Here is a 14287-nt window from a genome sequence, read left to right as displayed (position 1 = left end):
TATTAATAGAGTTGGGTTGTTTGAAACCCTTGAGCACCTCAGCTAATCAATGTACACAATGCTAAGCTAGATATACTGATGGTCAAGGCAGTTCCTATAGTATGCTGAATACAACTGAAGATAAGAGTGAGGTGCTGTTGAAATTGGTGCCACGATCAGCTACCTCTCAGCTGACAAAGAATATATTGGCAAAAAACAAAATACCGCCTGCAATTTGGCTAGTCAAGGAAAGTCTTTATTTTGTGCAATAAGATTCATTTCATCCAACCTAAAGGAATGGCAAGCGAATATAGAACTTCAGCAGAATGCCACTAGAAGACCATCTATGGGAACTTGACAATACTGAAAAAATGACACCCTTCCAGATTTATATTTACTTTAACTATTCCATCAGGTTGGTGATATCCTAACTGAACTGGAGTCTGTAGATGAAGAATGGGTGACTGGAGAGCTACATGGCAAAACTGGAATATTCCCCAAAAACTTTGTCCAGATTATACATCCCTCCTGAAGATAAAACCCAGTTTTGGACCACCTGCCTACAGAAGCCTATACAAGCAAATACCTTACTAGCACAAAAGCACATTACTGCAGGCAGCAAAGGTTGCCTTCTATGATCATACGATCTACTCTTTGACTATCAAATGCATTTTTGCACTATTTTTATAAAGGTATACTAGAATATACAACATTTTGTAGACTACACAATATTTTGTTTCACGTTTACACTTATTTAGAAGTCTTGCTTACTCGTTCTTCCAAGAAACGGAATTTGGTACAATACTTGACTGCTGGCAACTTGCATTTTAGCAAATGCAGCTAAATATTCAAGCTGCGTTTTTCCTTTCCAATGCCATACTATACTTAAATCAGTAAACACTAAATAGCCACTGTGTGAAAACATTAGCCCTGATGTACAGTCTGATCACTGTAAGGTACAGGGTTTGGTGGGTTGGGTTTTTTGTTTCAGAAACCATGTTAAACTACTTATTGCTTACTCCATCACTTAGTGTTAAAGGAATAAAATATCATGAAACACGATTCTAGAACAGTGTTTCTCAAACTTGGGTTTCCAGCTGTTGCTGGACCTCACCACTGGTCCTGCTAGCTAGGGATGATGGGAGCTGTAATCCAACAACAGCTGAAAACCAAAGTTTGAGGAAACGCTGGTCTAGAAGGTTACTCAGTTATATGAGCAGATGAAGGTTCTTATACCAACCCATACCATTGTTCTGTTTAGCCAAGTACTATCTACTCTGACTGCCAGGGGCTCTACATGGGCTCAAGCAGTAGTTTCTTGGTTCCTATCTGATCTTTAACTGGTTTTATAAAGGACTGAATCCAAAACCATATGTGTGCAGGGCACATGCTTCACCACTAAATTATGCAGACAAGTGGCTCATTATCTAGTAATTACAGTATAAAAGGTTCTCCTATTCAGAATGCTGCCTTCAATTCAACCTGGTGCTTTATACCCTTCACTCTTTCATATTGTATTCAATTTTTTAAACCATTTGCTGACTTCCCTTGTCATCTTTTCACCATATTTTCTTGAACTAAGAGTACTTTTGTGTTCGAAATAATGTTGCATGTGAAAATATGCCTCGCTATAGGTGACATCCAACTAAGACATGCTCATAGCAGATCTGCAGAAATCAATGACTTGTTTCATTGAGTCAATGCTATGCCTTAGTTGGATACCACCCTATATGACCGCTTCTTTATAACAAGTTAGACATACCATAGTTTTGTCAAAAATCTGTATTGCTGACCATGGATTTTGTCTTCCTGTGTGTCTCTAAAAAGTGTGTAACTTACATCTAAGCTGCATGCTGGTTTGTTCTTGCCTGCCTTTTTCAGAGTTCTAAGATGAATCTAGTTAAGATGATAAAGGAAAAATAGCAATTTGGTGGCTGTATTATACTTATCCTACATCTGTAATGCAGGTCTGTGCTGAATAATTTTCATTACACACCCACACCCAAGTTAGTGTAGGAAACAGCACTTTATGCATATACATTAAAAATCTGATTAAGCCACAGGCAACTAGACTGAATCTAAACTGATCAAGAAACCGTGAAACTGCAAAAGCAATTACATAAAGATTTCAGTCAATTCAACCATCCTAAGTCTTTCCCTGGGCCGTTCACTGACACTCCAAAATTGTATCTTCAAAAGAAGGAACCTTCCAATTGCATCCAGAGCAGGTACTAGGCATTTGAATTTTAACAATGTTTTTCAGAGACTGACTAGAACTTTTGACTACTTTTTCATAACATCTTGCTCATAACAAGTTGAGTTCTCCATAAATTAATGTCTTCACTTTCTTCCAGCCAATTGGGTAGTTGTATGACATAGGTACAAATAATTCATTTCTGCATGGGCAGTAGATACCCAGTCTTCTTCAGATCCTTGCTATATTCAGCTTCAGATTTTAAAACCAAAACTTTGTTAAACACGAGGATACTGAAATTACAAATACCCTCCTCTGAACAATATGAAACAGAATTAACAGTGCCTGGATATGCAGGAGGCTTGCTTCTCATCCAAGTATACAGAAAGCTTCAAGCAGCTACAGGTTGCCTTTAACTGCAATTCTTTTGCAATCTGGTCAGTTGAGGACTGAGGTGATTAATGCTGATCAAGAACTTACTCAAATTGACTTTGTAGGTGGCTTTCTCCAAATTTTATCTCCTAATCCATTTCAAAGTTCCCCTTTAAAAACAAGTCAAATGTCAACTGGTTATTTTTACACAGGACTGTCCCTGGACCCAGGATAGTAAACCTTGTTGATATTAGATGAACAGATCTGGAGAAACCCCATGCTTACTGTAAATTTCTTCCTCCTTCCCTTGAGTAAGGCAGTAAGCTGAAAAACTGTTCATTCTGATAGAGAAGTGACTTTAGGCTTAGCACTGTACTAGGAAAGGTACTAGGCAAGATTGTTTAATTGTACCTAATATGTTATGATTGACCACTTTCCATCTCATGGAAAGTTTTATGTATGCTACCTAAAAGGTGTGCTTAAAGAAAATTCGGGTTATCTAATCTTTATAAGAACAAACTTACTCTGTGCCTTTTCATAGATGAGTCATGCATACTCACCCAACTTGCTTTCAGTGCAAAATGTATATAGACTACTATATGAATTCTCACACCTAAAACAGTATATGGGGCTTTGCTAGTATGAAGACAATACAGTGGTACCTCAGTTTAAGAACAGGCCTGTTTACGAACGATTCAGTTTACGAACTCCGCAAAACCAGAAGCAGTGTCCCGGTTTGCGAACTTTACCTCGGACCAAGAGCGGAATCTGAATGGTGGAAGGACACCGGCAGCAGGAGGCCTCATTAGGGAAAGCACACCTCAGTTGAAAAACTGTTTTGGTTTAAGAATGGACTTCTGGAACGGATTAAGTTTGTAAACCGAGGTACCACTGTACCAGCCTTTTCATCCAGCTATTATGGATTCTCTAATAACAAAAATTTTATTATTTATACCCCACCCATCTGGATTCTTAGTTGCTTTCATACTTTAGCGGAGCAGTATATGTCCTATGCAAAAGCCACCTTTTTCACCATATAGCCCTGGCTGTCTTATAACAGCCATTAGCAGATTCTCATTCTATCAAAGCTATATCCTGTGCAGTTACTAGCTAAGTTACTGAAGGTCACTTGAAGTGCCCACTGAAAATCAATTCCAGATTCAGGGTAATGTTTACTTATTTGTTGAAAATGCCTGCTTTTCTAATGATTTCAAAGAAATATTGCCAACAAATAGAGATTTAAGTATTAAGGCAGTTGGGAATTGCTGACTTTTTTGGCCTCTTTAATGAAAATGCATTAATTGCTTTTTCCTAAATGGGTATTATATCTATTAGCATCTCATTAATTTAAATAGGCAACTGGCTGAGCGTTCTTTTATTCTCATCATTCTGCATACCAAGATTGCCAAATGCAACAATCTCATCCCAACAGTGCCATCTAAGAGGGTCATAATACAGCTTTAATGATTGAAACTTGAAAAATACTCATTAAAAATTAAATGCATGACTAGTTGACATCACTTTCCAGAATGAGACTATGAAGTATTTTAGATAATGATCTAAACTCCACAGCATACCATTCCGTGGGAAAGCAGGATAGGGCAAATTAGTCTAAAATATATATGCAATCATAAATGTAAACCAGGGACTGTTAAAAGTATACGAGTTGATTTTAAACCTGCAGGGATTTTTAAACTTACAAAATCTGCATACAAAAGCCACTTTACCTCTGGACATTCAGTGTACTCCCCCTCCACTTTATGGTACCCCATGTTTGTTTAACCAATAAACTTTTCTGTTTGACTGAAACGGTGTAAAGTGAAACAACTGACTGGACAAGGGGAGCATCATGCGAAGTTTGGTTTCATGGATTTGTAGAGCTCCAAGCTCTAGCCAACTGGGCTATCCAGGCACGAGTAATCGTAAGTTCAGCTAACGTGGTCCAGAAGCTGCTAGGATGAAGGCATCATTTACAGAGTTCAAAGTTTACTGCTTGCTCCATAAAAACCAACAAGATTTACTGTGTTTTCCAAACCCAGAAACAAGCTAGGCATGGCCATTTTGATTGAGAACTCTATGGAAACCATGAGCAGGCACAAAAAGACCACTTGGCTCGGGCCTCCGATTCCAAAGGGGGCCTCGGTCAGCATATTCACAATTATTTATATACTTACTTATTTATAAGACTTCAGTTATCCCCAAGCTAAAAAAAAGGGGGGGCAAATTACTACCTGGCCCGGGCCTCTGCCTGGCTCTGACCATCAGACACAATCTTATACTTAACAAGATCACCAAGCAAGCAAATATGGATTATCTTTTACTTCCATTTTATGTTGTCCAAATACCTACTCTGTCGTCACAATAATGTGCCTACTAAACAATACCAACATTTCCCAACCATTTTCTTCTTCTGTAAATTTCAAGATACTTGTTATGCATAATCTCTTGTATATATTCAAAAATAAAATTTGAATTCAAAAATTGTTTCTGTGTAAATATGCGTAAGACGCAGCCTTAGATAAAGGTAGTGGCGATTAAAGCTATTTCAGTGGGCTCGGTCTTAAGTGTCATAGTTTTAAGAGTGGGTTCATTTATACCAGTGGTGTCCAAACCTTTTTCAAAGAGGGCCAGATTTGATGAAGTGAAGAGGCATGGGGGCCGACCAAAGTTATTGAGCGCTTTTTTATCTTTTCTTTTTTTAGGATTTTACCCCAGGAAATAAACTGCCACAGGGGCTGGATTAAACCAACCAGAGGGGCCAATTAGGCCCCCAAAACGGACTTTGGACATGCTTGATTTATACTATTATTAAACCAACAAAGTTTCCAATTTAAAATTTTCTAATGTTAATAGTCATGCTTCTGAAAAAACAAGTATTTAACTGTGCTTCTGTAAAACTGGTTTTAATAAACCTAGGAGTACAATCCTAAATCTTTCAGTACATAGGCATGCTCTTTTGTTGCAAAAAAAACTTAATATGCTTACATACAAGTGACAGAATGTCTGCCTCTCTGTGTAGTTAACAAGCAAAATCACTTGAAGAGTAACTGACTTTGTTTAAGTTACTACCTGAGCTGAACCTATATATATTTAGTTCAAAGCCACCCAGATTGCCTGGGGCAACCCAGTCAGATGAGTGGGGTATTAACAATACTAATAATAATTTCTGAAAGTTTATTTTGCTGAAAGTGGCTTGATTCGCATACTATTTGCCCAAGGTGTAGGGTAGGAATTTCAAATACATCAAATATTAAGTAGAAATTGCACACTGGTTCTTAACATACACTGCAACCCTTTATATCAGCATTTGATTGACAGTTCACAATTCAACTTGTTAACGTCCATATTTTCTTACCAACTAGTTTGGTGATCCAGACTAAACTAACTTGAATGGGAACTACAACTCAACTTACTGCCTTTAGAATCTTCAGTCTCTCAAGTATTAATTGACAACATGCTTTCTAGATAGAGAAGCAAACACTGAATAGCTGTGCAAGCATTTTTCTTCAAGTGGCTTTAATTATCTTACTCAACCATAGTCACTTTGTTCAACTACTCCTACCTACAAATCACTCTAATATCTGCACCCCATCGTCTATACCTTGAAGTATAACGGCCAACTGTGTTTATAAAAAAGAAAGACACAAAGCCCATAACCATGCCATTTATATTAAATCTTTTTTTTATTTTTGTATCTGATTTTAGACAGACTCTTGCACAGGGGGCTCATACCCATCAGCTCGCTCTACCTTGGCACCAGTTTCATCACCTGATGGCTTTCCAGCACCACCACCTTCGCCATGCAGCTCCATCAGCTTGCCCACTGCAAATAATAATGCAACAGTTTGAATTAACACAGAGACAATTTTATGCTAAGATTCTACATTTAAAGTTAACAAAGTGCTTCTAAAGAATGAAGCCATGTTTAAAATTAAATTGACTTGCTCAATACACTTTTTGAAAACAATCAAGACTTCACCTTTTATGATTTATGGGAATGTCAGAATTTGAAAATAGTAATCATTGCTTCATCTGGGACCGAAACAAATTGTCATCATTCATTCCCAACCAATGAATATAGCAAAAAAATATTCTTTAGATAAGATACCAAAATGCTTACATTCAAATTTGGGCTTCTTAAGCATCTTGACTTTACGGACATAGACATCATGAAGGGGATAGATGGACTGACACGCTTTTTCTATGTCTTTCCCAATGCTGTCTGGGATGCTAGAATGACAGGAAATAAAGTTTGACTTATTATGTTCAAATTAAGAATCACAGTATTGAAAACCCCCCAAAAGTAGTACCATTGTTTTTGGTAGTACCATTACATATCCCCCCAAAAGTAGTACCATTACATATCCCAGAAAGCAGCCATTATTGCTGGAGCCTGAATGGAGATGACAGTTCTCCTCCACTGACTCTGCACCACAATGATAAAAAAGGATTGCAACTGAACCTGTGACTCCACATTTGAGCCAAAAACTTAACTGCCTCTGATTATGGAGGCAGTGCATAGCCATCCTGATTGGCACATTGGCAGAATTATGCTCCATGAATTTGTCAGAAAGATCTCAAGGAGCAAAGTCACACTGTAACATACCTCCACAACGGTAAATCTACTAAGGAATTTTATGGTGCCTGTCTCACTGAAACCCCATCACAAACACATGAGATTGCTACACGTGACTAGCAAACAATTCAAGAAAATTCAATATATTTGCCTAAAATCTGGAAAATTTTGGATAAAATTTGATAAATTATTTGGATAAAACAAGTATTAAGATACAACGAATGAGTACTATTGTTTTCGTAATACAGAGGAGCTGACAGAACAACTCTCCCACCATAAACTGAAGCTGACAGGACTGTGCTGTATGGAAATGGGTGTTAACGGTTGGCCTGGAACAGCTAAAATCTGCTGGAATATTTATATACACTGCTATGAAAATTAAAGCTAGATGGAATAAAAAACGCCTTCCTAAACATGGGGCACAAATTTTAACCTACAGTTTATTGACAACTTCTTTCAGGTCATTTGTCTGCACTTCTCGTGTCATGATTTCCACCATCTTCTTGCGGATTTGGCGGACTTGCTGGTGTTGGGCATAGGAAGTCTTGCGAATCTGGTTAGTTCGCTTCTTGGTGAAGCCAACACAGAAAAGGCGCAGAAGATATCCATCTGTAGTTTTTACATCCACATGGGCCTCAATCATTGTCTGGAAAAAATTAACAGTTGTTCAATATACCCAAATAATGTACTTGAGTAAAAGTGTCTACTATAAATCTTGGACCAAGCAAAAAGATCAGGTGTTCAATGCTCAGTGCAACAAAGGAAGGATTATATCAACACAGTCATCCAAGCAGCCACATCTACAAATCAAGGCCCCCATATCCAGTTACCGCGTTAGAAACGGAATGCCTGGTTTTCATTTTTGATCCAGACAGCTCAAAAGTCACATTTTTCAAGACAACTTTGGTTCTTGAAATTGAAATTCATTCTGATTGTGCAGATAAAATATAACTACAGGGTGTATTGCTAGTGTGTGAAAAGTCAAGTTCCATGGATCCCCAGACATGCACCTCCAGATGGTGGAAACATCAGGCGCCAACCCGGCGCCTGGGCACCTTCACTTGGTTGCAAGAGGCCAATAGCCAGGTGAAAGATGTGCCTGGTAAATTTCGAGTGTTACCCAGTTAGCTAGCAATCTTTCATGATTATAAAATTTCAAATATGAATTTGGCATTGTGGGTATGCTGTGAAATCTTTATTCACTATCCAGTCGGACTTTTTTAAACAAATCTGCTTTTATAGTTCCAACAAAAAAAACAATTTTCTCCCCTTGAGAAAGGGGAGTGTGGGGAGAATATTCAAGGTGAGAGCATAGAACTGGATCCAGCAATAGGGCAAGTTGATCCTGTGATGCTAAGAGAGGATTATCCAGTACCTAAGATTTCCACCACCCTGAAAAAAGCAATGAAGTGCAGCATTTACAGATTAGCACAATTACATGCAAATATTACTAACCTGCCATTTTTTGACCATCGAACACATTTTGTCACGTGTGAGATCCATTCCATGAAAGTTTGTCAGACAGTTTTTCCCTTGCACATCTTCTGTAATCAGTTTGAATTTACGGAAGGCAACTTCGTCATTCTGCAGGTCAGCAAGACTTACTTCAAATACTCGACCCTTAAGTCCATCTGAGGCAATTTCTAAAAACACAAAATAATGTTAATGCGTCTTTCATGCAGACTCATAATAAACTGTTAATGTAATAGCTAGAATCGAAAGTGTTTTGCCAATTTATTTCCTCCAGGGAATATGCACAGGAGTGCAAGCTTTCCAAACAAACTGCCCTATAGACACTTTCAAGCAGTTTTGAATTCTTTTGCTTTGCATTTCACAAAACTCCCAAGGCAGATAAGAATTCAACATCTCTGCAGTTAAAATTAGAAGGTTTGAGGCCTTGCTTTTAGAGTTGAAACATGGCACATACCACAATTAGTTTATAAATAAGTAGTAGCACCTATCAACTCAGCATATTTTTACCTAGCAAGCCTTAGAATAAATCTTTTTTCAAAATTATGTAGCAGTTTTCTATCTAGGTAACTTACTTGTTCCCTGAGTCCTGGTGACCAATGTCTTCCCAATGTTTCGAATATTGAACATTGCTGGGGCCTTGACATCATACCAGTCCTTCTTTGAAAAGGGATCAACCCTGATTTCCAGGAAAAGAGAAAAGCTTTGTCAGACCTGCAACTTCCTATAATTCCAGAAACATTTGGAATACAGGAAGATAGATGTCTTATACAGAATAAAGATTTCTGGGTCCATCTAGCATTATCTATACTCGGCAACACATCTCCAGGGTTCACCTTCTGCATGTGACTACCTTGATATCCCAGCAAAACACCAAAGTTAAAATTTTATGCAGTTTTCACCCATCTACGCTGCCTGAACTGGGCCTGCAAGCAAGTCCTGATTCCAAAAACTCTGCTTTTCATCCTTCTAAGTTATATCAAGAAAGGAGTAAACGGTGCTGAATTAACAGCACAGTCCTATCCGTGTCTACTCAAAAGCAAGCTCAATTCAAGGAAAAGTCAGGTGAGGCTAGCAGCGTTAGTCAACTGCCACTTTACATCCCTGAACTACACTACCAGGCAAATGATCGCCAGTACGTGACAGATGCCCCAAGATGCTTCTTTGAAACTCCCCATTTTATTTCAAAGCTCTGCTTATAGCAGGGTGCACGCTTAACTGGGCCCGACAATTACTAGAAGGGAAAGGCCGGACGGGGGCCCCCAACTCAGCCCCCCCCCAAATCGGGGCTCCAGGCACGAGATCTGCAGCCCTGCCCCTCCCCGCCCCTGGGGAACTCGCACGTGCCCGTTCTAGAACGATTCCCGCGCGCTCCCCTGCCCGCCCGCTTCCCTTAGAGAGCCGCCATGTCAGCAGCGCTTTCCCTACACCCACCAACCACTCTCCTCAATCCGACCAACATCGGAGGCATCCGACGTTTGCGGGCCGCGGCTCCCCCTCGGCTGCGCTCCGGCTACCCCGAAGCTTCTGCCCCGGCCTGACTTACACTTTCTTCTTGGCGCCTTTCTTGCCTCCTTTGGTGAGGCGCTTGTTCTTTCCAACCGCCATAGTGCCGCGCCGGGAGAAAAAGAGGCCGGAAACTCGACGCCCCGCGAGATTATACGAGAACCGGGCTCGCGCGAGATCTAATGCCGCTTTCCGCGCGTATCGCGAGAAACGGAGGGTCTCGGAGGAGCCAGCATGCGGCGGGAAGTCACAGCGGCCTCTGGCGGTAGGTTGTCTGCTTTGCACTCTCAGGCGAGTTAAGGAAGTACGTCCTGGACGCCTTTCCCTTGTTGAATCAGCAATGTCTTTTCCACGTGGTACAGGCTGAAAATCATCAAGGATTTATCCCTGGTAAATGCACGCGACACCCATGAAAAAAAAGCCGTATCTCTTCCGCAAAGTTGCTTTTTCGCAGAACTCCTTTCCAGCAAAAACCAGGAGATTCTTATAAAAAAATACAGCCCACCACGGGAAGTTCGGTAGTACAGTCAGCGGTTTTTATGGCACAATGCTACTTTCGATTATTCTCACAAGGTATTTTATTGTTGCTTTTAACTACAAAGCAAATTACAGTAGTCGTTAGAATCTGAGCTCTTCAGAAGCCCTCTTGAAGAATTATATTGAGGGTTTACATACAGGAGGAAGCAGGGAAGATGAATACAGTGGTACCTCGGGTTACATACGCTTCAGGTTACATATGCTTCAGGTTACACACGCTTCAGGTTAAACGCTCCGCTAATCCAGAAATAGTGCTTCAGGTTAAGAGCTTTGCTTCAGGATAAGAACAGAAATCGTGTTCCGGCGGCAGCATGAGGCCCCATTAGCTAAAGTGGTGCTTCAGGTTAAGAACAAACCTCCAGAACGAATTAAGTACTTAACCCGAGGTATCATTGTACAGTATGCTTGCTGCTCCACTAGTTGGTGGGCTGCTGTCTAAAGTGGGAATGCTGCTTGCACTGACTCGGTGGATGATGCAGAATCCTGATTTCCAGGGTTCTATCAGAGGGTCAGCGGTTCAAATCCCCGCAATGGGGTGAGCTCCTGTTGCTCGGTCCCTGCTCCTGCCAACCTAGCAGTTTGAAAGCACGTCAAAGTGCAAGTAGATCAATAGGAACTGCACCAGCGGGAACAGCATTTCCGCGCACTGTTCTGGTTTGCCAGAAGCGGCTTAGTCATGCTGGCTACATGACCCGGAAGCTGTATGCCGGCTCCCTCGGCCAGTAAAGCGAGATGAGTGCCGCAACCCCAGAGTCGGCCACGACTGGACCTAATGGTCAGGGGTCCCTGTACCCTTTACCTTTACTATAACATGAGAAGTAAGTACAGAAAGTTCCCCGCTTCACATGCTTTGTGGAGGGTGAGGAGAATCTTGCAAACCTACAAAAATTTACTCTAACTAAAAAAATCAAGAGAAATGTCACTTAAGGGAATTACAGCATTTCCCCCAACTTTTTTTCCTAACAAGATAATAGGTCTTCATAATTTCATTACTGTTATTTATTAAATTTGTAAGCTGGCCAAAGACCTCAGAAAAGTTCACAACAGTAAAATACAAAATGAGTATACAAAATACAAAAACCAACCAATAGTGTTGGTTTTGGGTTTTTTTTTTAAAAAAAAAAGAATGTTGATCAGCCAGACAACATTCTCTGATTGAAGAGAAACCTGGTACCTAAAAATATGTAATGAAGGCGCCAGGCAAGCGTCCCTGGGAAGAGCATTCCACAAACAGAGAGCCACCACAGAAAAGGCCTGTTCTCATGTTTCCATCTTTTAAACCCCTTGTAGAGGAAGCAAACAAAGAAGGGCCTCAAATAATGACTGCATCAGGTCAGTTCATATGGGGAGAGGCTTGTCCTTGAGGTATTGCAGTTGTGAGTTGTTTAACCAGCACTTTGAACTGGGCCCAGACACTAATTGGCAACTGGTGCAGTCAGTTCAGGATCAGTATAATATGCTAAAACGGTCTTTCCCTGTTGAGCAACCTTGGCACCAAATTCTGCATCAGCTGAAGTTTCCGAAACATCTTCAGACCTTCAGATGTAAAAGACAAGTAGAGCTGTGTGTTGTGGGCATATTGCTGACAGCATACTCCAAAACTCTAGATAACCCCATTCAGCTGTTTCATGTAGATGCTAAACAGCATAGAGGATAAAATTGAACCCTGAAGAATTCCACATTGATGGTTCCACAGGGCCAAAGAGCACTCCCCAAGCATCACTCTCTGGAAACAACCATCCAAGTAGGAGTTGAACCACTGCAAAGTGGGGCTGCCTATCCCTAACTCAGATAGCAGCTCCAGAAGGATACCATGGCTGATGGTATTGAAACCTGCCACGGACAATTAACAAGGACACATTTCCGCTGTCTCTCTCCCAGCAGAGGTTATCATACAGGATTACCAAAACAGTTTCTGTGCCAAAAATGGGCCTAGACCCTGATGGCAATGGATCTAGGAAATCAATTTCCTCCAAAAGTGCCTGGGTCTGGTCTGTGACCACCCAAAAAACCCTGTCCAAGAAGAGGAGATTGTAGCTGCTTAGATTTTCTGAATCCAGGGACCCTTAACAGCCAAACCATAAACCCAGCCCTTACACTGTAATACTACTAGTTACAGCAGTACTGAAGAATCTGGATTCTTTTCTCTTTCAGCAATAGACTGTGCTGGTGCAGCTTCCTGTTTTTTTAAAAAAGGACAATGCGTATGTTACAAATAGGATCAATGGACTACATTTAACAATGTGACCATAGGAAGAGCAATTGAATGCACAGAACAGTTCAGTTGTCATTGCCCACATACTTTGAGATGTGAAGGCCTGGAAAAACCCAGAAATATTTAGAAGAAAACCATTTTTCTCGCTTTTATTTGTTTTCCTGGCAAAGAAATTGGTTGTTTGTGGTAAAATAAAAACCACTCTTGTGCAATGTTTTCCCTTTCAAAAAGTTGGTTGAGAAATTTCCTTAGCTAGCACTTCAAACACTGCTGCAAATTCCTACATCCAAGATTCAAAAGGTAATAACCCCTATTCACTCGCTGGATCATCACCTTGCCGTGGTGAGTGGGCCTGCACATTCCTCTGATCTTTGTGAGCGAAGCCATCGGGAATCTCATACTCCCAGTAGGGTCACACAAGGTGGTAAAATATATAGGAGGAGGAGGAGGAGAGGGATTACAACAGCAGGCCCATCTCAATCCAAGCATTAATTCCATGGAGTTTACAGTTGTAAAGCTGTGTCCCTTTTATTTGTTTTTACTTACCCATATCCCACTGAAAAGCACATAAATTGTTTTCATACCGCATTAGGAATAGTGTTATACAACTCAAAAACATTTTTCAGATTTGTATGAGTTATAGAATCAAAGAACTGTAGAGTTTGAAGGGACCACAGGACTCATCTAGTCTAACCTCCTGCAATGCAAGAATCTCAACTAGATCATACATGACAGATGACCATCCAACCTCTGCTTGAAAACCTCCAATGAAGGGGAGTCTACAGTCTCCCAAGGGAGTCTGTTCTACTATCAAACACCTCTTACTTTCAGAAAGTTGTGTTCAGTCAGAATCTCCTTTCCTGTAACTTGAATCCATTAGTTTGGGTCCTGTCCTCTGGAGCAGGAAAAAAACAAACTTGCTCCATCTTCCATGTGACAGCCCTTTGAAGATGGCTATCATATCTCCTCTCAGTTTCCTTTTTACCAGGCTAAACATAACCAACGCCCTCAGCTGTTCTTCATAAGGATTGATTTCCAGACGTTTTATCATCTTGGTGACTATCCTCTGCACACGTTGCAGCTTGTCAATATCCTTAAATTGTGGCGCCCAGAACTGGACACAGTCCAGAGGACTTAGTTGGCTAGGCAACCCAAAAGTGTTCTAAACAAATAAATGAATGAATGGGGGGGGGGGGGACATGTCTGCAGCTTCCCCTCTTTCCTAGCCATGTATTTGATTCCACTTGAGGCTTTTACCTTGCATTTCAAAGCATGGATTCAGATCATTAAAAGGTGGTGGTGGTTCTGCCTGTTGAAAGACCACTTGAAGCAGGTTGTGCAGCCATGCAGGCTAGCCTAGTCCCATGCCCCTAGGTTGCTCAGAAAGGGCTTTATAAATGTGGTAATGTATGGGGGGTCCTAGCCTAATCTGGATGCC

The 14287-nt window shown here is 40.7% G+C and overlaps 2 protein-coding genes across 6 annotated transcripts in view; one reads left to right on the top strand and one right to left on the bottom strand.

Moving 5' to 3' along the window:
* Positions 1 to 5026, top strand: part of SH3D19 (SH3 domain containing 19) — a 71011-nt gene extending 65985 nt beyond the window's left edge. For all 5 annotated transcript variants that reach the window (XM_082237583.1, XM_082237584.1, XM_082237582.1 and 2 more), the window contains one exon: positions 395 to 5026. In XM_082237583.1, coding sequence (XP_082093709.1) covers positions 395 to 511 — 117 coding nt within the window. In that variant the 3' untranslated portion in view covers positions 512 to 5026. The remainder of the gene's footprint in view (positions 1 to 394) is intronic.
* Positions 5027 to 6209: 1183 nt separating this feature from the next.
* Positions 6210 to 10290, bottom strand: RPS3A (ribosomal protein S3A). The gene is made up of 6 exons (XM_082237759.1): positions 10138 to 10290; positions 9167 to 9270; positions 8577 to 8764; positions 7559 to 7767; positions 6666 to 6775; positions 6210 to 6368 (listed from the first exon to the last, which is right to left on the bottom strand). Exons 1-6 carry the CDS (start codon positions 10197 to 10199, stop codon positions 6247 to 6249), a joined length of 795 nt encoding a protein of 264 aa, XP_082093885.1. The 5' UTR covers positions 10200 to 10290; the 3' UTR covers positions 6210 to 6246.
* Positions 10291 to 14287: the final 3997 nt, after the last annotated feature.

Source organism: Podarcis vaucheri, assembly GCF_965113315.1.
Source record: "Podarcis vaucheri genome assembly, chromosome: 9".
In the NCBI taxonomy this organism is placed as follows: domain Eukaryota; kingdom Metazoa; phylum Chordata; class Lepidosauria; order Squamata; family Lacertidae; genus Podarcis; species Podarcis vaucheri.
Note: the sequence above shows the minus strand (reverse complement) of the source record. Positions and strands in the feature narration are given on the sequence as shown.

Coding starts and splice junctions, on each gene's coding strand:
- RPS3A (XM_082237759.1), bottom strand. CDS start 10,199: ATGGCGGTTGGAAAGAACAAGCGCCTCACCAAAGGAGGCAAGAAAGGC. Junction 8,765..9,166: donor CACCAGGACTCAGGGAACAA/GTAAGTTACCTA, acceptor TTGTGTTTTTAG/AAATTGCCTCAGATGGACTT. Junction 6,776..7,558: donor AAAGAAGTTGTCAATAAACT/GTAGGTTAAAAT, acceptor CTGTCATTCTAG/CATCCCAGACAGCATTGGGA.